This window comes from Heterodontus francisci, chromosome 26 (genome assembly GCF_036365525.1).
Source record: "Heterodontus francisci isolate sHetFra1 chromosome 26, sHetFra1.hap1, whole genome shotgun sequence".
NCBI lineage: Eukaryota > Metazoa > Chordata > Chondrichthyes > Heterodontiformes > Heterodontidae > Heterodontus > Heterodontus francisci.
The window spans coordinates 44,521,993-44,544,855 of record NC_090396.1 but is presented as its reverse complement, the minus strand read 5'-3'; the positions used below and the strand labels follow the sequence as shown (position 1 = coordinate 44,544,855).

The window sequence follows — 22,863 nt, the reverse complement described above, 5'->3', positions numbered from 1 at the left end:
TCAACCAGTTGTGCCAGCCTGTGTGTTGCAGGGCAGCTCACTCACTAGCCATGTCCAAAAGGCACAAGTTGGACCTACAGGGATCAGGAGTCCCCAACATGCATTCTGTGGCCCTGGACTGCTGCCCAAATGGTTTCAATGCTGGAGCCTGACGAGAATTAGAGTGGTTGCAAACTCAGTCACTCCAATGGGGTGAAACCCGTGTCATGTATCGGAGGAGTGTAGTGTATTATTTTGAGCTGACTTTTGTACAGGGACCAGTTGCAAGTGTGTACTTCCACATTCCTCCCACCACTCTTCAGTTATCAGACAGCCTAGGTCTTAAAGCCGAGCTGCTTTCAATCCTGGTGGGATGTCTTCTGATCAGGAAATAAACACATTGCAGAGACGAGACATTCTAAGAGTGTGGTCAAGGTCCTGAAAAGGCTTCATTTAAAAGAAGCCACTAACATTTGCTTGCACTTATGAAAAATAAGGAAAACTAAAATACATGGAGAGCAGCTTATTCTTCAATAGTCCACCTCATCCTCCACTTTAACTGCATATCAGTTAGAAGCACACATCATTTGATCCTGCATAGTTCAATGTTTTCTTGTTTGGCCTCAGTCATGCAATGCATCTTGTATCGCAGGTTTACAGGCATGTTCATACGGCACATGTACCTGGAAATATTCTACACCTATCACATGATGCATTGTGCAAAAGATACAAAAGCTCACCACAATTTCACAGCAAAAAGGAAACACAGGCTTGTTAACAAACATTGCAAACTTAATGAAGCTGCTGTTGTATTTTCCATTTTGATGCAGAAATGCAACACAAGCTGTCAGTGACTAGGAGATTGTTATGATTTAGCTCATTTATCCCAACTGACCCAAGGTAAAATCAAACTATTTTCAGATTTATGTGCTTGAAAAGGTATATTTTTTCATGACAATGTCCCTTAGGAATGGTAATAGGTCCATTCAAAAAAGCTACTGTAAAAAATTAACAGGATCTAGACAGCAAACCATATCAGACATAAGCCATGTTATAAAGGGCATTGATCACTGACGTAGATTTTAATCAGCTTTGAAACACAAGAACTACAGAAAAGGCGATTGTGCAATTAATTTATTTGAGCATAAAGATTCTTTAAGAACGTCCCAAAATGACTGACAGCATAATGGTGTCACATCCAGCTGGGAACCAGAGTTCATACCCTACCTGAACATCATAGCTGCTGTTTCAGTAAATGCTATGCTCATCACATTAAGTGATAACCAGCTTTAATGGCAGTTGGTATTTCAGTGCAAGTAACGCCCAACTGCTAACACTATATGGCAATAAGTATTTTGAATTTTTTATCCATTGGAGGGTAGTTCCATAGGTAAATTGTTTTGGATAAGTAGCACACACTGAGTGCAGCTCAGAGTACTCCCTTGGTATCAACCACCAGCAGGTTTATTGCCCAAGGAAGTTCAGAGGTCATATTAAAATCTGAAATGTTACTCCAATTATTCTTGCCTTACTTTAAAATTCATCATTTTCAAATCTCTCCATAGCCTTGCCTCTCCCCAACTCCCTCCCTCCAGGCATTATATTTGCATCTTCCAATTCTGGCCTCTTGTGCATCTGCTTTTAAATTGTTCCACCATCGATGGCCAAGCCTGGAGTGGTCAAGGCCCCAAGTTCATGAATTACATCTTTAGAATTTCTCCGGCTCTACACCTTCCTTTTTTCTTTTAAAGCATTCTTTAAAACCAACCTCTGACCAGACTTTTGGTCATCTGCCCCAATATGTGGCATGATGTCAAAGTTTGTTTGATAATGTTCCTGTAAAGCATCTTGGGACATTGTACTACTTTAGTGGTTATTGTAGGTGTTATCGTGCCCTCCCAGTTAAAGGAAACCCAACCACCACGTAATCTAAACCAATGTTCCTCATTACCACTATATCCAATCTAGATTCAGACATTTCAGCAGTCTAGGAGGACACAGATTGCACTTGGAATAATGAATTAAGCTTGTGTGGCACAAAATATCCCATTATAAATTCTGACTCCTGGTGATAGGTCTCTGCAGTAATTTTCATGCATCTTTTAAATATGCTTACCAGAGCTTTGAACACCAGCTCAATTTAGAGGCTGCAAGTCTAAAAACACATCAGATCTACCAGTGACAGTCATGCAACTGTAACCAAAATGAGATTGATTGATGGAGGATAAGTATATGGAACAAGTCACTTTCTACTCTTGTGAAAGGATACATTCCTAGGCAGGAGAAAGAGTACAGAAGCAAAAACATTTAAAAATACCCAGTTTTATGCAAGATAAACAGTGCTTTTCCCAGGAATTTAACACGTGGGTCTATGGTAATTATGGTAGAACAAAAGATTACTGTACCAGATCAAGCTGATGCTCATTTTGGAGAGCAAGAGTGAAGCCAGAAGTGGAGGGAAGAGAACAGGTGATGAGGGGAGCAAAGGACAAGACACAAACCTAGAGATATGGGGAGTGGAGGGAGGTGAAAGAACACCAATCACTGGAACTAGTGCAATCCCTGTGTTTGTATCGCTTAGCTAAGCTGTATTGAAATGTGGAATTTACTTCCTGTTGAATATCTGTACTATCATATTGGATGTGACCTTATGAAGCCTGTATTAATGGTCAAATGCATTAGTAGGGTCTTCGTTTAAATAATGTTTCATTTCACAAAACTTTTGCTGAAGCTTTACCCAGATTGTCCAGTTTAGAAGTGACCAGTTAATACAGGTTTGCAGCAGGTTCAGATAAAAATGGTTAATTTATTAGGCAGGCAATAGTTCAAGAATGACAGACTAGAGAGAGTGTTACGATGTGACAGACTGACATGCATGGGGCATACTGAAAATAAAGAAGAACCTTACCAATACATTGTAACAAATAGTGTCATCAGGCCTAGAACCTACACGGAGGTGAAGTCAGGGGTTAACTCAACCCTGCAATAAAAAAGGTCAGGGAAAAAAAGTTTGCAAAGCTAATCAAAAAAAGCATAGCAATATTAAATATTTTAACAAAAGCTGATCTAGGCATTTTGCTAATATTCAAAACAAGAGCACATGTAATACTCATTAAAAACAAGGTCATTATGAAGAGTGTATAAAATAAAATTATGATCCTGGTGAATAAAAAGGCAAGACAAATGTTTTCAGTAACATGGGAGCCTTTTATGCTTGTATTCTTGATCAAGAAATACAAGCCTAAAAATTACTGGTCATATCAGGAAGCAGATGCTAAATATGTGTTTGTATCACATTCCACTGCCTGATATTTCAGAGGAGACCACCACCACTAGGAAAATCAGGACAGAAACATGTTCCATGAAGGCATTAAGTGCTTCTCTGCTGATATTACCATTAATTTCTAGGCTATATTGAACTGCACTGAAACAAAGGAAAAACATGTATTACAAGCAGTCATGGAATAGATTATCTATTTAAGCCAGCTCAGAGTATCATCCAACCACGTATACAGCACGAAATTGTACGCCATGCCATACTATTAGCTTAGGGAGGATGGAACATTTTTGGACTGCCACCAATGGTACCAGCTGGCAGCAGGATGGGTATATGCGCCTGCTGATAGGGTGGCTGAACAAAGCACCAAACACATTTAGACAGCAAGAAGTCAAATGAAAGCAATGACTGGAGCTCAAACTCAAGCCCTCAACATAAGAAACCAATATTTCCCCCCCCCCCCCCAGAATAAAGAATGGACCTGTATTTATTGAATGCCTTCCACACCATCAGGGATGTCCCAAAGTGCTTTGTAGCCATTTCAATGGCTGAGTAGTCACTGATTCGGTGGCCAAATATGGAAACTAATTTGCTCACAGCAAGGAATCACAAGCCACCAGGAGAATAATGACCAGCTAAGCCATTTTTGCTGATATTTATCATTGAATTTACATTAGCCAGAGCACCAAGAAGGTCCCTATGAAAGATTATGTCCGCCAGGGTAGACGAGGTCCCAGTTCAAAGTCTGACAGTCCAGGTAGTACTAAAGGAATGCTGCACTGTCACCTAGCATGTACGCTCAATTTCCACAGCAGAGCCTGAACCCATGACCTTAAGACTCAAGAGATGCCACTGCTGCTACCACTGGCCCAAAGGGAATAGGAATAGCACCTGCAATTTGACGGTCTTCTGGACAGGTGGCTAAGCTGCTTATCCAAAATGAGCAAAGACTGTTTTCAAATAAGCAGATCAGGGTCTGATTAAGTCATCGGGCAATTTTTAACTCTAGCCCGAGCAGGATGGCTGCTGTGGCTTTACTGACAGGCTGAGATGAGTCAGACCTGGCCCAGTGTCCTTCTGCTCCACAAAAGGAAAGTTTAGGACTCTGCTACCTTCCTTGAACTGCCTTCCCTAGACTTAAGAGTGGTAGTGGGTGCCCAAGTTTTTTTTTTAAATATAAAGAGCACCCCACCCACCTCCCACCTGTGTTACTGAGACCCAGGAGTTAAATAATCTGTGCCTGATTACTACAAGTGGGCAAGTTGCCACCCCATTTCATCCAATACCTGGCCAGAGTGAAAAATCAGGGCCAAATTTCATAACCTTCATTCCATTGACTAATGCTTTTTCAGTACAAAAGCCACCAAAAAAGTATTTGAACAGCTTCTATAGTATTGTCCTGACTCATTATCTGCATTAGCATTCCAATTCTGCCAAAATCATAACTCATTTAGGGAGCTACATGAAATTGACCAAAACTGTAAAAATGCTAACAGGAAACTCAAGTTAGCACACATTTATAGGTTTAACCTAACCAAGCCATTTCACACAAGGTACAGCCTTAAACTAGGCAAAATGCCAATGAGTGTATACCATCCACATTACTGGACATCTGGATCTGTCAGCAATATTTACAATTACTTAAACCTTCAAACGGAGCCAATTCTGACTTACTTTATATTGTTTGTCTCAAGAATCTGGACTATGGTAACGAACACAAATGCATTCTGGGTCAAAGACCTTTTAATCTTTGGGGAGCTTAATCCTTCACCTGGACAATGTAAAACTATCCTACAAGGGCATCAAAAATTATTGAAAAGATTGCACAATGGGTGGGGAAACTTGGGGCCGAAATTTATTAGCGCGTCTCACATCGTGGCAGCGTGCTTTGAAGTCAGTAGCCTTCAGATACAGAAGCGCCACTGAGCCCCTGCGATATTTTATGTGGGGTTCATTTAAGCGGAGGGGGCGGAGCGGCTGCCCCCGATGACAGAGGGGGTAGCCGCTCTGTCCCCGGCAATGGCATCTGGTACCACTGTGCAGGCGCCATTTTTAAAGGGCTTCATGCCCTTAAAAATTTTATTTAAAAAAAAAACGAAACTAGTGCTAATTTTTTTTTTAAATAAAAAGCTGGCGGCCCTTTACCAACCCCCACAATGGTTTCTCTAGAGGCCAATATGACAGACATTTATTTTATCCCCACCCTGAACTCTTTCTCTTCCCCCCCACCCCCTCCCAACTTCATCACATTTGCCCTTCAACCCCTTCCCACCATCCCCACAGCCAATAAAAAAAAAGGTACTACCACTTTACCACCACCCCCCCACCCTAATAATTTCAGTCCTTAGCCCCTCTCCACCAGTGTCTCGCCTTGGAACTCCATACGAAGTTCCTAAGGCGCGGGGGTTGTGGCTGGCGGCCGTAAAATTGGCTTGGGATGGCCACCAGGACAAGGCAAGTTGATTTGCATCTATTAAATGTTAACTTTTAAATGAAAGAGAAGGGGGAGCCGCACCGAGGCCTCACTACTTCTGTTAAAATGCGGCAGGGCCTTCTTGGCATGGGGCGTTGTGGCTCCTACAAGTAATTTACAGATCCCCCCGACCCCCAAGGGGCTGGTAAAATTCAGCCCTTTATCTCCAAACAAAAATCAGATTTCAGCTAAGTCTAATATGTATTAGGGATTGAACCAATGAGTTTGCCTTTTAAATCTGGTCGACAGCATTATTAACAGACACCAGGTTAACTGTAGAATACACAAAAACTTACAGCCTATTGCTGAATCCAGTGAAGTTAAACCCAAGCCGCAAATGCCATCACCACAATATTATCTTCACAAACCTCACTTTACTGAGAATCACAATAGTTTGGTCAGTTTTCTCCATAGCTCATGTCCACAATTACATGCCAAAAAGGTACACATTTGCCCTGCCAGTTTTTCCCATGTCAGGCGTTAAAACGACACATCTAGCTCAGAAATGGCTAAGTCACCTCCTGATGGAGGTCAAGTGCAAATTTAAATATAGCGTAGGATTTGAGCATCAAGTCCAACTTCCAACCACTGGAGCTACCATCGGCAGGTTCCAGATTGGTATTGAAGCTAGATGGATACATCAAGTATGTGGGTGAACTCAGTGATGTAGTGACGAGACAGACGTGTGATCGAGAGCTCTAGCTTACTTGCTAGCAGCTGCCTGGAGATAAACAAAGGCTTGAAAGCAGCTTGAGTGGGAAATAGTGTACGACAAAGAAACACCAAAAGGGAGAAAATGTGGAGAGGAAAACACATGTTATTTATGGAAAGCAACAGTTTAACAAATGCCTAAAATAGGAGCAAAAGCTTTGTGCTGCAAAAATATTGCAAAGATAACCAAGAGATGAGGGGTTTGAAAAACACAATACATTGAAATAAGTGAGTGATTTCCTTACTAAAAGCATGAACCTGTGCATTTGAGTAGTAAAAATGCCAGTTATATTGTTTGGGTGGAAAGTAATCTGGAGAAAAAATAAGAAAATGATTATATTTTTTTTATTTTAAAATTATTCAAACATTGAGATTTGCAAATTTCAAGCTGACTGAAGCAAAATGTTTATGGGTTGGAACAACTGATGTATGACTGCTAATGTTAAGTTACAATTTGAAATTCCAACAGGTCCTAATCAAGTGACGACCAAATAGATATAACTTTTTTTTTAAAAAAGACTTCAGTTTAAACAAGCACAATTGCAGTTAAAAGTTAATCAAATTGATATACCAATTGAACAAGGTTTGTTCTTCAACTGTCACATACAAAAAAAAAGTTTAAAAACACTATTGACAGAGGAATGATCAGATTAAGCTAAAGAGCAAAATGCACAAGCACATCAGTAGTTTCAAAGTAATCCTTTCCCGACTGTAATTAGCAACTTGAGCCACCCAAGTAATGAATAAGTTATACAAAAGACTTCCTTCAGATCTTCAGAAGAAATTCTAGAAACAGTTTGCTTATTCCAAGCTGAATTCCCATATTTGACCTGTATTTAATCTTGAAACTTTGTTTAAAGCAGTTCTTCAGTTTTAAGTTATGCAATGTTAGGTTGCTTTGAATATTGCTTCTATACAATCTAAAATCCTGGTCTTTGGACTGCAAAGTAGTACCAATGACAAGTAAACCCACAAAACCATAAATCTGCGACCAGCTAACAAGACACATTGTAATTAATTTTCTGAACATTAAAGCAAATTGATGTGGGAAGCCAGATCACATGCAAATAATTTAAACACTAGTTCAGGCTAGATATCCAAAGGTTTATGATAAGTTTTCAAAAAAGTAACTTGACAATTGTTCAGATTGCAAAACCAGCCAGCTAGTAAAATATAGATCCGCATAAAGCAGAATTATTCATCTGAAGTGACGAATAACATCTGACCCGATTTACAAATATCTAAATTTTACTCAATTATATCACTGCTGATATACACTAGCTTTTCCCTTTTTCAAAAAAGGGAAATCTGGCAAAGGCAACATTTCAGAACAGCAAGCAAAGCAACGATGGTCAAGATGCAGCTTTCACTGGACAGGTTTTAAAAAGGAGGAAATCCAGGGAAGATGCAAAAAGTTCAGAAGTATATTTGAGCTCAAAATTTGACAAGATATCGCAAGAGATTATTCAAACTGGGTTAGCGAGAGATATTCAAGCAGGGGTTCAGCACTTCCACCCATCCCCACCTCCATTCCTCATGTCACTTTTGGAGGTCATGTCTAGAGGGGTCCCTGGGCTCCTAAAGACAGCCCTCCTCCTGTATGACGAGTGGCAAGTGTGCCATAGGAGGCCACATCTGGCCCCTACAATTCCTTAAAGGACAGTTGATCCCAGAGATTGAATTCTGAGACTGTGGAGCAAATTAATATGTAGAATCTAGAAAGACAAGACCTGCAGATCTTTGACCATTTAATTTTTGCCAGCTTGATAGGTGGGCATACCAGTGACACTTTTGCAGGCTTAAAATGATCCCTTTCACAGGGGTAGGATCATGACAATGCCAGATTGGCAGGCAGAGGTTTCACTGCTGGAAGTTCTAGGCCTTACTATTATTTCATGATTCTTTTACCTGTCATTTCGCTATTCAAAATTTTTTACAAGTCAACAGCCAGATGCATGCAATATCTGTTCGCCCATAAGTGTTTATTTTGGTTGATTAATGGTTCAGTGTTTTGCTGGAATTGTGGGAGCAGTGGCATTATGAAGATACTGTATAATACCTACATCACAGCAGTAAGTTCACAATTTGGATAGTTGAAACTAAATTGCAAAATCTGAAATAATCATTGAATCCAGTACCAAAAAAGTTAAAATGCAGAAATTAAAAAGTTGGGTTTTAGCTTATGAAAATTCCTTAGCCAGGTTCTAATTTTTAAATGCCGATTGCCTTTCAATGCCATTTGAGTTTTAGCAATATTTCAAGCAGAAAATTTAAAAAGGACTGTGAATGGTTCTTGATAAATAAAGGCAAATCCCATAAATCTTGGCTTAAACTCTTCCAAGTCATTTGTTCTACTGCACAATTGCTGTACGGTCAGTGTCAGGACAGTAGTAGAAAAAGGAAGGCTGCATAAAAGAGTGCTCATTTAACACAACCAATCTATTCGCCAAACTAAATAGATAATAGAAACTAGTTCAGAGTTAGGAATGACTAAGCTCTTAGTTCAAATTCTTTGTCACCACATCTTTTCTTAAAAGAACAGAAAATACCCCCTACAATTTTCTCTTACTCAGGATTTTTCAATGGTAATCCCCCTGCTTTGGACAAACAAAACCACCTTCCCAGCAACTGATAGCAGGCCTAATTATAGGTGGTGTTACACCCACTATTAATAAATGGGGCTGTGTGCTATCATCCAAGTGCAGTGTTAATCAATTTCAAAGATGAAAACAGGATTTGAGACAGTCTGTAAATGAGTTTTAGAAATACCAACTGTAACTTCCTGGATGCAAGTATACCCAAGTATTCAAGCAAATTACTTCGTCAAATGAAGCTTGGTTCCTGAAGACAGTAAAGCTATTGGATGCTGAAAAGTGGGGAAGACAAAAAAAATCAAAAATTGGAGAGAAATTCTTTAGATTCAGGAGTTTCCGAAATAATGTGGAAAGTTAATCAGAATAGTCTTCAGATTGTGCAGCTCTTTAAAGGTAGACACTGGGGAGGTACAAGAGCTGGTTGATGCCAGACTTTGCACTGGTCCCGATTTCTGAGGTAGATCTTTTAGCAAGGTGTTCCACCATTTGATATCTAAAAAAGGTAAATAGCCAAATGGTTCAGAATCTGAGTTGATAAATTTAACATGCAACTGTTCATAATCCACTGCAATAGTAAAGCCACAAGGGGCAAGCCACACCCACTTGGCAATAAGCAATGAAGACAGAGAGGGGAAATGGGAGGCATTGCATCTTTGAGGGGTAGCAACCACAGAATGAAGGAATTTGATGTGATCTATAATTCACGAATACCAAGAGCCAAGTATATCATTTCAAAAAGTTAACTTGATGAACAATTTGAGCAAATGGCCTAAGGTTGCTCAACAGTCCACTGGAGGACAAGTGGAACCACTTTAAAAGGTCAAATGCTGAAGAGGCTTGTTAAGTACATAGGAGAAATCAGCAAGCACAATAAAATTGTGGCCACAATAAGGTTATCACATTAACTCAGAAGCAAAATTGGGAAGTAACAGCTCAAAAATAAAAAATAAAGTGGTGTTCACTAAAATTGAGAATTTTAATTTTATTTTTAAAAAAAAATGGGTAAAAGGTAACAAATATCAAGGAAACTGAACTGCCAATAGGCTAATGTAGTACAAAATTTGAGGGGTAACAAAGCAGACAGGCAACTGCAGACCTATTGGCTTACTTGAATTGTGGGATAATCAGGAGTAAACCTGTAGTACAGTTCAGCAGACAGCTAACAAATTCAGAAGTTTGGGGGAGGGGGCGCACAACGAGAGACCTTTCCCAACAAGCCTCTAGAGTTTTTTTTTCCAATTGGAAAAAAAGTGTTATTCTATGCGCATTGTGGAAAGTTTTATAATGTGATTTACCTAGATTTTCAGAAAGCACTTGACATAGTTCCACATGAAAAGCCATTAGTCAAGCAGTAGTGACAGGATAAAACCAGAGAATGCATTGCAATTGGTTCAAGGATAGAAAGCATCAGGAAGGGCAGGAACGACAGACATATGTAATTTTTAGGGATGCTACGTCATAGTGAGTGAGCGTGGGGTTGGGGTAGGAGATAATGGGGGTCTCAGGAATCAGTCACCCGAAACTCAATGCAAAATGGTCAAATCTGCAGCTACTACTAAATCAGCAGTTAGCTCTGAACAAACAGCTCAGGAACAAACTGAATTAGAGACGCAAGTGGGCAGAGCAATAGATTAAACTTATTCATATTTGGTTCGAATTTGTGCATATAAATGCAGAGCAGACATATCTACTCCAATGATGGTGTTGAAATGGTTAAGTGAAGTTGAAAAATTTAAAAGCTTTTTGTTAAACATTGAATCTACCTATCGAACCATGTGGAACAGCAACCAATAAAGCAAATACAATCTTTAGCTATGTAGTTAGGAGAGTGTGCAAGTCAGACGAAGTTGTGCTCAAATTCTAGTGTTCTGATGACTCCTTTCATAGTAATGTTCAGTTCTGGGTCACCAAGACAGTCTTCCAGTTAGAATAGTGACGGTGAAAATTTAAGAATAATTTATGCAACAATTGAACGTTAATTTTGGGAACTCCCTGCATGAATTACGATATATTAAATGGTCTTCCTCTTACATAATGATAGTTGAGATCAAAAATAGTCAATAGTGTACTCGAGGCTCCATGCAGTATACTATATCAACTTGCATTTGGTCAGCATCCTGAAATGTGCAGAGATTGGCCAAATCTCATGATATATATAGGCAGTAAGTTATCTAGTGCAAATGCAACTTTACATGCAATTTTCATATGATGCTACATCAGATTTGCATTCTATTTATGCAGAAGGTATAACTTATTCTTCCATTGAACTGCAAAATAAAACAAGATTTAAATTTCATCTATTCAGCACATACAAACAAATGTGGTCCGTTAAACATATATTTTGGAAAAACAATTAAAAACATTTTTGCTGGAATGCCAATTACATTTTCAGTTTGCGTTAGTGAAAAAGCAAAAGCATGGGGATAGAGGGAAAGGAGAAAAAAAAAGGGAAAAGCGAATGGAGAAAGTCAGGTAACTGAAGGAAAATGGGTACTCCATAATAAGATCATAATAAGAACTAGGAGGAGGAGTAGGCTGTCCAGCCCCTCAAGCCTGCTCCGCCATTCAAGATCATGGCTGATCTTTTCGTGGACTCAGATCCACTTACCCGCGCTCCCACCGTATCCCTTAATTCCTTTATTGTTCAAAAAGATATCTACCTGAGCTTTAAAAACGTTTACTGAAGAAGCGTCAACTACTTCACTGGGCAAGGAATTGCATAGATTAACAACCCTCTGGGTGAAGAAGTTCCTTCTCAATTCAGTCCTAAATCTGCTCCCTCTAATCTTGAGGCTATGCCCTTTTGTCCTAGCTTCACCTGCCAGTGGAAACATCCTCTCTACTTGTATCTTATCTATTCCCTTCATAATTTTATATGTTTCTATAAGATCCCCCCTCATTCTTCTGAATTCCAATGAATATAATCCCAATCTACTCCGTCTCTCCACATAAACCAACTCCCTCAACTCCGGAATCAACCTAGTGAACCTCCTCTGCACCCCCTCCAGTGCCAGTACATCCTTTCTCAAGTAAGGAGACCAAAACTGCATACAGTACTCCAGGTGCGGCCTCACTAGTACCTTATACAGCTGCAACATAACTTCTCTGCTTTTAAACTCAGTCCCTTTAGCAATGAAGGACGAAATTCCATTTGCCTTCCCAATTACTTGCTGTACCTGCAGACCAACCTTCTGCGATTCATGCACAAGGACACCCAGGTCCCTCTGCATAGCAGCATGCAGCAACTTTTTACCATTCAAGTAATAATCCTTTTTACCGTTACTCCTACCAAAATGAATGACTTCACATTTATTAACATTGTATTCCATCTGCCAGACCTTTGCCCACTCACTCAATGTATCTATGTTCCTCTGCAAAGTTTCACAGTCATCTGCACACTTTGCTCTGCCACTCATCTTAGTGTCATCTGCAAACTTTGACACCCTACACGTGGTCCCCAACTCCAAATCATCTATATAAATTGTAAATAATTGCGGTCCCAACACCGATCCCTGAGGCACACCACTAGTGACTGATTGCCAACCAGAATAGCACTCCTTTATCCCCACTCTGCTTCCTGTTAGTCAACCAATCCTCTATCCCTGACGCCATGCATCCTTATCTTATGTATCAGCCTCTTGTGCTGCACCTTGTCGAAGGCCTTTTGGAAATCTAGGTACACCACATCCACTGGGTCCCCATTGTCCACCTTGCTTGTAATGTCATCATAGAATTCCAAAAGATTTGTCAAGCATGACCTGCCCTTCATGAACCCATGCTGTGTCTGCCCAACGGGACAATTTCTATCGAGATGCCCTGCTATTTCTTCCTTGATAGACTCAAGCATCTTCCCCACTACAGTGGTTAAGCTAATCGGTCTATAATTCCCCATCTTTTGTCTACCTCCCTTTTTAAACAGTGGCGTCACATCTGCTGTTTTCCAATCAACTGGGACTACCCCAGAGTCCAGCGAATTTTGGAAAATTACCGTCAGTGCACCTGCTATTTCTCCCGCCATCTCTTAGTATCTAGGGATGCATTCCATCAGGGCCAGGAGACTTATCAATCCTTAGCTCCATTAGCTTGCCCAACACTACCTCTTCCGTAATAATGATTGTTTCCAGGTCCTCACCTACGTTCGTCTGTCAATTACTGGCATGTTATTAATGTCCTCCACTGAGAAGACAGATACAAAATACCTGTTCAATGCCTCGGCCATTTCATCTTATCCCATAACTAAATTCCCCTTCTCATCCTCTAAAGGATGAACGTTTACTTTAGCCACTCTTTCGTTTTATATATTTATAGAAACATTTGCTATCTGTCTTTATATTCTGTGCTAGTTTTTTTCTCTCATGTTCCATCTTACTTTTCTTTATAGCTCTTTTTGTATCTTTCTGTTGACCTTTAAAGTTTCCCCAATCTTCTAGTTTCATGCTGCTTTTGGCCACTTTGTATGCCTTCTTTTTCAGTTTGATAGCCTCCCTTATTTCCTTAGACACCCATGGCAGATAACCCCTTTTCTTCTAGTCCTTCCTTTTCACTGGAATATACTTTTGCTGAGCACTTGGAAAAATTGCTTTGAAAGTCCTCCGCTGCTCGTCAACTGTCCCACCGTAAAATCTTTGTTTCCAGTCCACTTTAGCCAAGTCCTCCCTCATTTAAGTCCCCCTCCACTTGCTTAGAATTCACTGCTTCATAAATTGTTCAGTCACTCCCATTAGTAATAACCTTCTACACAAGCTTCATCTGGTTATTTTTCCTTTCCTTTTAAAAAAAAAATGGCAATACCTAAAGTTCCATTAACCATAATGCCAACCAAAAACACTTCAGGCATTGTAAAACATGGGAAATGGGAAAGCACTTATTCCTCACCACTATTCAGATATTTGACGTCCTTCAGCTTCCCATTGGAGCCAAGCCACTAAAAGCATTGTGCGCACAACTGGCAAAATCAGATTATAGCTCGAGTCATGGCAGACTTAAAAAGGTCAATGCTCTATTTTAGGTGATTAGTAGTAGCTCTGTGAGGAAAAATTATGAAAAAACTACTAAACAAGTTGTAAAAATCGATGGAATTCAGGTGGTTAGAAAAAGTTTACTTTTATTTCTATAACACTTTCAAATTGATCAATAAATCATTTTACAGAGCACAAACAAGAAATCAAGAGACAAGACATAGTAAAGATTGATAGTGTTATCCTGAGATAAGAGCAAAACTCAATTTCTTTAATCTTACATCTTTTCCATTTCCTTGGCATCACCCAACTTGTACTACCACCATGATCAAGTACACAAGCTGGGCAAGACAACTGGAATGGAGCCAATAACTGGTCTAGCTTCATATTTGCTTGAGTTTTTCCACATACCCGTTTTGACATTCTCTTGCTATACAGGCTACTTGCCCAACAGTCCCTGGGTACTGTTATAAACAAAACCAATCTTCACCTGCATATGCCTCAGATTTACTCAGTATTGAAGTCTTAAAATACGAACTAGGATTACAGGTTAGGTTACATCCAAGGACTATGGCTCTGACAAAATGTAGTTGATGGTCCCAGAGTATCCGCTTCACATCTCGAGTCTGGCAGGTTATCACCCTGGTGAGAAGAGCTTCAGCAAAATTTGGTCCATCATGGACCAACTTAATAAACTTGCTTTAGTTCCACACTGAAAGGCAACTTCAAATACTCACCTCCACACTAAATATTTTGCTGAAAGGCAAGACATACAAATACAAACAGTATTATAATTAAAGGTGGCGAGGGAGGGGCAGGATGAGAGAAATACCAGGCACAACTTGAAAATTTGAATTGAGCTCTGAAGTTACAATTGGTCTGGTGAACATACCGTTTTTCTTCCTCCAGCTCTTCTCTAGTTAATGTTTTTTCATAGCTGCTGCCTCGAATCTTGCCTGGACGGTACTCATCAACTAGGTCATCTGAAAAAAAAAAGTGTATTGTTTGTAAGACAAATGGTACAAGAGTTACATGTACTGAAAGTCAATATAACCAAATCAATGCCTTTGGGCTTTTCAGACAAATAAATGTTCAAGCATTAGCACAGTACTGTACTACAGTAAATAAACTTGAAATAAAAATGTAGAATATTGGTAATAAATATGCAAGTTAAGACACTCGAATCATCTACCTGTAAAAAGACCTTGACAATTTGGCACTGCTTGACTGATTGAATTACATACGTACTTTTACCAGACTATCCTATATGAAGCGCATCATATTAGCACAGATTTATTTAGTTCAAACAAAATGTCTCCTGCGATGTACCAAAGTATGCTGATACAGGTTATAACTTATTCAGTATATTAGCAACATTTTAATCTCACTTTTGTTATTCACAGAATGTGGGTGTCACAGACAAGGCCAGCATTTATTGCACATCCCCAATTACTCTCAACAAGGTGGTTGAGAGCCACCTTGAATAAAACTGGAGTGGCTTGCTAGGACAGCTAAAAGTCAACCACATGACTGTAAATCTGGAGTCACAAAAGCCAGACTGGATAAGGATGGCAGATTTCCTTCCCTAAGGGAAATTTTAAAAAATCATAGGTTTTTTTTTTGACAACAATCCAGTGCTTTCACAGTCACCATTAGTGAAACTAGCTTTTTATTCCAAATTTGAATTAATTAAAATTAAATTCCACAGCTCCATAGTGGGATTTGAATTCATGTCTCCAGATTAGTCCAGGCTCTGGATTACTAATCCACTAACAACCACAATGCTGCTGTATCCCCTACTTGATAGAACATGTACAGGCAGGAGCAACTGAAGTGGATTATGGATGCAGATATTACATGTGTTATTTCAACGCAATCCCCATTTGTTCTAAACATTTGGGCCTAGGTTTTTCAATGTGACTTTAATGCTGATGGAAAGTTTAAAAAAAAACTCAATTTTTCCTGAACCAAAGCTGTCTCTACCTGAAGGTCTTGGCAAATTGAATACCTGTTATGTCTGGGGGCCTTGCTTCTTAATTCTCCTTGAAAGAATCTCTCTGGAATGATTTCACTTTCAACTACTAAGCTCCATAGATGAAAACCAAGGCAATCCTGCAATACTTGACTGAAAAATGGTATTTGAAACATAGTGTTTGCTTAAGTTGAATGATACAATTGAAGGAGGAAGCAATGCACAGATTAGTCAGCTGTAAACTCGAGATTTAAGAGAACCTATTGAAACTACAAACTGTTTAGAAATGAGAAAAGGTCATTTAATTTTTTTTATTAAACAGTTCCATGCCGTAATCTGCTTTGGACCAACTCTCACAATCGGCAGTTTCTGAAACAAAAACAGAAAATGCTGCCACTCAGCATCTACAGAGAAACACAAGATTAACCTATTAGTCACATTGATCTCTTTCCTAAAGTTAGGTAAACATTATGTATAGTTTGATCAGCTTGGCATGAAAATATACCGTTCTTAATGGAGCATGAAGCAGGTGGTGAGCAGGGAACAGAGTGCTTTGTAAACTGAGTGCTAATGTCAGGATTTTGGTGAAGAAGGGAAGGAGGTGCTGCTTTTTAATTGTTTTACCTGGTGAGTGTTCCTTTGGCTCCAAACTAGGAGACTGTAACTTGCTACTAAATCTACTTCACTAAATTAACTAGGTAAAATAAATGGGGATAGACAGACATGGCAGGTGGCGTGCCCTGACTGCATCATGAGAGACTTCATGGAAAGCATAGCAATCCTGGACAACCATATCTGTGGTAAGTGCACATCTGTAGCTTGAGCAACTTGGACTCAAATATTCAGCTGGAGTCTGAGCTGCAAACATTCAGAGACATCAGTGAAGGAGGGGCAAGTTACCTGGGTATATTGTTCGAAGAGGCAGTCACACCTCTTATGTGAAGTAGAACCTTAGAGCCATTCAACAGTCAAGGACAGGAGGTCATGACTGCAAGTCAGACAAGTATGGGGATCCAAGATGTAGTGATGGAAGAACCTCAGCCTTCATCTTTAACCAATAGGCACGAGGATGGGCAAATTGACCATAGCCCCATAGTGCAGAAAGCCATTCGCATGGGAGGGAGGAAGAAGGAAGAGAAAAGAGGAGAGGAGAGGAGGGGGGGGGGGAAAAAAGGGAGAGAAGAGGAGAGGAGAGGGGGGGGGGGAAGGAAAAGGAAAAGAGGAGAGGAGAGGAGAGGGGGGGGAAGGAAAAGGAAGGGAAGAGGAGAGGAGGGAAGGAAGGAAGAGGAGAGGAGGGAAGGAAGAGAAGAGGAGAGGAGGGAAGGAAGAGAAGAGGAGAGGAGGGAAGGAAGAGGAGAGGAGGGAAGGAAGAGAAGAGGAGAGGAGGGAAGGAAGAGAAGAGGGGGGGGGGAAAGAAGAGGAGAGAGAGAAAAAAAAGAGAAAAAAAGAATGTGATTGTGATAGAGGACAGTATAGTTGAGAGCTAGATTCAGTTCTGTAAAGCTGTGATCAGGAGTTCTGAAGGTTATGTTGACCGCCCAGTGCTAGGGTTGCAACCATTGCCTCGCAGCTAGAGACAAATTTGTAGTTTGCGGGGTTGGGGTTGTGAATGAAAGAATCCAATCGTTGTGGTCCACGTAGGAAGCGACAGATGGAACTAGAAAAGCCAATAATCTGAATTGCTACCAGAGCCAAATGCCAACTGGCATAAGGTCAAGCAGATTAGAGATTTAAACATGTGGCTCAGTGGTGTGTGGAGAAGGGGTTTTGATTCACACGGCACTGCATCAGAATTAGGGAAAAGGAGCTGCTTCACTGGGATGGCCTCCACTTAAACAGGGCTGGGATCAGTGTCCTGGCAAATTGGATAACTAGGACTGGGGATAGTTGTAAGCGTTTAAAAAAGAAAAGTTGGGGGGGGGGGGTTTGTCAGGTGAATGGAAATATAGAAATTTAAAAGAGAAAAGTCAAGGTAATAGAGCAGTGTAGTGATCTGGATAATGAAAGAGGCAGTATTTTTTCAAAACAGTAATAGTGTAGTGAAGGTCCATGCAAAGAATAGTGATTAAAAACGAAGAGCTTTATCTGAATGCACGAAGCATTTTAATAAGTTAAATGTTGCAGCACAAAGATGAACGTAATGGCATTGGATCAAAACCAGAGACATGGTTACAAGGTGACCAAGGTTGAGAAATAAATATTCTGGGGGACACAATTTTGGAAAAAAGACAAGCAGAATGGAAGAGAGGAGGAGCCCTGATAATAAAGACATTAGAACAGTACGGAGAAAAGGATCTTGGCTCAGAAAATCAGGAAGTAGAATCAGTATGAGTGGAGGTTATGAACAAGGATCAGAAAACACTAGTGGGAGTAGTTTACTTTAAATCGACCCTCTAACAGTGGTTATCTACAGGACAGAACATGAGAGAAATTAGACCTTGTAACAAAGGCAATGCAAAAATTGTGGGGGACTTGAATCTTCATGTAGACTGGACCAAATTGGCACAGGTACCCTGGAAGTCAAATTTGTACAATACTTTTTCCAAGTTTCTTGAAAATGTGGTGGAACCAAGAGGGATAAAGTTATTTTAGATCTAGTATTGTGCAATGAGGCAGGGTTAATTCGTAGTCTCATTGTAAAGATCCTTTGGTGAGGGGGGTGGGGGGTGGAGGAGGGGAAGAGTGATAATACAACTGAATTCCATATGAAGCTTGAAAGCAACAAACTCCAGTTACAATCAGGAATCTTGAACTTAAGTAAATTACACAGGCATGAGAAGAGAGCTGGCTAAGATTTGACTGGGTAAATAGACTAAAAAGGTACGGTGGTAAATAAAAGTGGGAAACATTTAAAGAAACAATACAAAACAAAAATGCATTCCATTAAAATACAAACTCAGCAACTAACATCCATTCATGGCTTATAATCTAATACTATCCTCAACAGTCCTAAGAGGCTTATAATGCTCCAAAGACTAGTAAGCCTCAGGATTGAGAGTTTTAGAAACCAAAGGGCAACCAAACAAATTTAAAAAAAAAAAAAGAATAATAAATGACTGAACTAGCCAGGAACATAAAAACAGATTAAGAGTTTTTCCAACTATATATAAAAAAAAAGTAGAGCAGCTCAAGTCAACATTCATCCCTTAGGACAGGAGAAATTATAATGGGGAATAAAATGAATGGCAGATGTTGAAAAAATATTTTGTATCTGTCTTTACAGTAGAAGATACAGATTACATACCAGAAAGAGAGGGTAGTCAAGGAGCTAACAAGAACATATTACTAACAGCAGAGAAGTATTGGAGAAACTTAGGGACGAGAACCTGATTGTCTACATCCTAGGGTTCTAAAAGATTTCACTGCAGAGATAGTGGATGCACTGGTTATGGCTTTCCAAAATAACCTAGATTCTTAAACAGTCCAGCAGATTGGACGTTAGCACATGTCACACTGTTCAAGCAGAGCGAGAGAAAACGACGAACTACAGGCCAGTTGGTCTGACAGTCATTAGGAAAATGTTGGAATCTATTAAGTCTTAATGGACTAAGAAAATCAAAGTACGATCAGACCCGTTTATGAAAAGTAAAGAGTGTTGGGCAAATTCAGACTTGAATTAAGTACTCGGGTAGATGAAGGGAAACTAGCAGACGTACTATACTTCCAAAAGGAATTCAATAAGGTGCTGCACAAAAGGGTTAATATGCAACACAAGGCCTCATGGAGTTGGGCATTTTATATTAGCATGGATGGAGGATGTTAACGAACAGGAGTCAGAATAGGAATAAAAAGACCATTTTCAAGTTTGCAGGTTAACATAAAATGGCTTCATTCTACTTTAAATGTTTTGTCATCCACTCTATTAAATGTTTCCATACTGTGTGGAAAATGTAGGTTGGCTCAATGAAAGCTAGAATGTTTGATTTACAAGGATACCAATATTTAATTATTTTTATTAAGCAAATATAAATACTGGCACTCCTTGCATCAACATGAGCTGTCTCCATTCAGCTGAAGCTTGCATATGTTTGTGGCTCATTTGTTCACTTGCTTTTGTATGTGAAGTAGAAACTCATAATAAGAATGCTGAGTGCCGCAAGGATCAGTGGTGGGGTCTCAGCTATTTACAACTTATATTAACTTAGCAGAGACTAAGCGCAATGCATCTACGTTTGCTGATACAAAAGTTAGATGGGAATTTAAGCTGCGAGGACGACACAAAGAGGCTGCAAAGAGATATAGACAGTTTGAGTGAGTGGGCAACAAGGTGGCAGATGGAGTATAATGAGGAAATGTGAGCTTTTTCACTTTGGTAGGAAGAGAAACAAAAGGCATGAAACTGTCAAATATTCATGTTCAGAGGGACTTGGAGGTACTTGCACAAAGGAACACAAAATTTAGCATGCAGGTACAGCAAGCATGTGTGAAGGCAAATGGCATGTTGGCCTTTATTGCAAGGAGACTGGAGTATAAGAATAATGAAGTCTTGCTACAATTGTACAGGGCTTTGGCAAGACCACACCCATGTACTGTGCGCAGTTTTAGTCTCCATACCTCAGAAAGGATATAATTGCCTTGGAGGCGGATCACTGAAGGTTCACTAGATTGATTCCTGGGTTGAGAGGGTTGTCCTATAATAAAAGGCTGGGTAAATTGGGCCTACGCTCTGGCATTTAGATGAATGAGAGGTGATTTCATTGAAACATACAAGATTCTGAAGAGGCTCGACAGGGTAAACAGGTTGTTTTCCCCTGGCTGGGGAATCTAGAACATGGGGGCACAGTTTCAGGTTAAGGGGCCGACCATTTAAGACTGAGGTGGAGAAATTTCTTTGGAGCTTTGTGAATCTTTGGAATTGTCTGCCCCGGAAAGTTGTGGGTACTGCATTGTTGGTAATCAAGACTGACAATAGATTTTTGATCTCTCAGGGAATCAGGGATGTGCAGAGGGAGCTGCAAAGTGAAGTTGAGATATGATCAGTCATGATCATATTGAATGGAGTAGGCTCAACGGGCTGAATATTCTAATATAAAATGTAGACCAAAAAAGTTTGAAATTTTATTAAAAAGCTATCCTAAAACAAGTCATCTGGAACCAATTTCATTCCCCTCCTTCCCCACAAGAACAGAACTAAAGATAATCTCACTCAGCCACTTAGATAGCTTGATAAAAACATAAGGTTGTCAGTATAATTTTTAACTCCGTGACTTTCCATTTAAACCCAATATCCCAGTTTAAAGGCAGATGCAGGGGGGAAAAAAGGACAAAAAGATCCACATAACACCCAAATGTGATGAAAGTTACAGGAGAGTTCAAACTGCATGCTTAAGGGGATGAGCAAAGCTAGTTTTAGGCAAACAAAATGCATGACTTGTTCGGTTATATGTATGAAATACAACTTATTCCCAAAGCTAGTTAAAACCTGACTATACAGTGCTAATTGAACAGAAGAGCAGGATTCAGAGAAGTTCAGAGTCAGTTAGTTTGGAAAGTTGGTCATCCTGCATTGACTCATTAGCAAAATAAGAAATACTGTGCACATTTAAAAGAAATTCTACAAAATAGCTTGGCTTGAGACCACCCTCCCGCCACACAAATGGAGCCTCAGCATAACTAGAGTGATAAAAGCAATTTAACAAGAAGCTTGTTCTATTCATTACCCTTGTGCACATTACAAAAATCTTAGCTATATATCAAGACTAAATGACTCAAAAAGGCTAAGGGAATGGGGCTTATCCACACACATGAGCCAGGATACAAGAATCCAAAAGTCCTGAGTAAGACTAGAAAAGAAGCCAAAATGTTACAAGTGCCTGAGATGGGAGAAGGCAAGCAAAGAAAAAGGCCAAGTTATATCTCGCACTGATTTAAGGTACATGAAAACCACACACCTGGGAGGGGTAAAAGCATTTTGTAACGTTTCCTCACAACTAATGAAACATTAACAGGGCACCTTATATTAAAAGCTGGGGCAAGTCTGCCAGGTTGGCAGGGGGAAAGGAGTCAAGGCCAAGATCAGATCGGCCACGATCTTATCGAATGGTGGAGCAGGCTTGTAGGGCCGACTGGCCTACTCCTATTAACGTGATCTTCACGAGAGCTATGCACCAACTGTTACTGTGAGCTTGTTAGATGTACAAATTTCTTTCTGCAGATTACCAGAGGGTCCAATTTAATTTGAAAAACAAACCAAAACAATTAAGTCAAATTGCATTTCCTGTTGAACTGAAGCCAATGACTAGTAGTTACATCAAAAAAAAAAGCAGCAGCAATTGTAGACTGCTCACAAACCAAAAAGCTTTGAGTCATGGCCTGGAAAGGATCCAGTAGATGACGCACTGCACCATGTTTAGATGATGCACAGGGCAAAGCCCCCCCATCTGTCGCAGTAACCCAATTATATTATGTTTAGTCTGAATCATTTAGTATTAAGCATGGCTCAGACAAATACTCAAATGTTGTTTACTACTGATTTTGTTTCAGTCTGAGAAGCATACTAACAAAATTACACAAAATATGCAATTATACTGCATTTAATCTCAACTAGCAGTTAATGAATAAAACCAGACATCAGGCGAGTAAATCGGTTATTCCTGCAGTAGCACCATATTCAAAATAAAGATTCAAATTCTGTGGCATGTTGATCAGAGTGTGCAAGTTGCCAGCTGTTGGTAATTTTGTGCAAACAGCAGAAATGATCCACAAAATTATTTAGTGAACAGAGGTTCCAGTGCCTGACAGGTAACACGTGAATGATGGAATTCCAATGCTGCTAGCAAAAGAATTTCATATCACTGTTGCCTTCGAGGTCTTTAAATCAGACTGCCAACACAGATAAAGCCCATTCAGCCAATCCAAAAGGTGCACATCGACCTCAGATTTCCATTCACTGTCTACAG

At 39.8% G+C, this 22,863-nt stretch overlaps 1 protein-coding gene across 2 annotated transcripts in view; it reads right to left on the bottom strand.

Annotated features, from left to right (window-relative positions):
• LOC137384298 (matrix-remodeling-associated protein 7-like) overlaps positions 1 to 22,863 on the bottom strand; it is a 134,248-nt gene that overhangs the window by 10,658 nt on the left and 100,727 nt on the right. The window contains exons 3-4 of one of the 2 annotated variants that reach the window (XM_068058133.1): positions 14,885 to 14,975; positions 2,888 to 2,959 (exon numbers count right to left, since the gene is read on the bottom strand). In XM_068058133.1, coding sequence (XP_067914234.1) covers positions 2,926 to 2,959; positions 14,885 to 14,975 — 125 coding nt within the window. In that variant the 3' untranslated portion in view covers positions 2,888 to 2,925. The remainder of the gene's footprint in view (positions 1 to 2,887; positions 2,960 to 14,884; positions 14,976 to 22,863) is intronic. The other variant, XM_068058132.1, reaches the window with a different exon arrangement.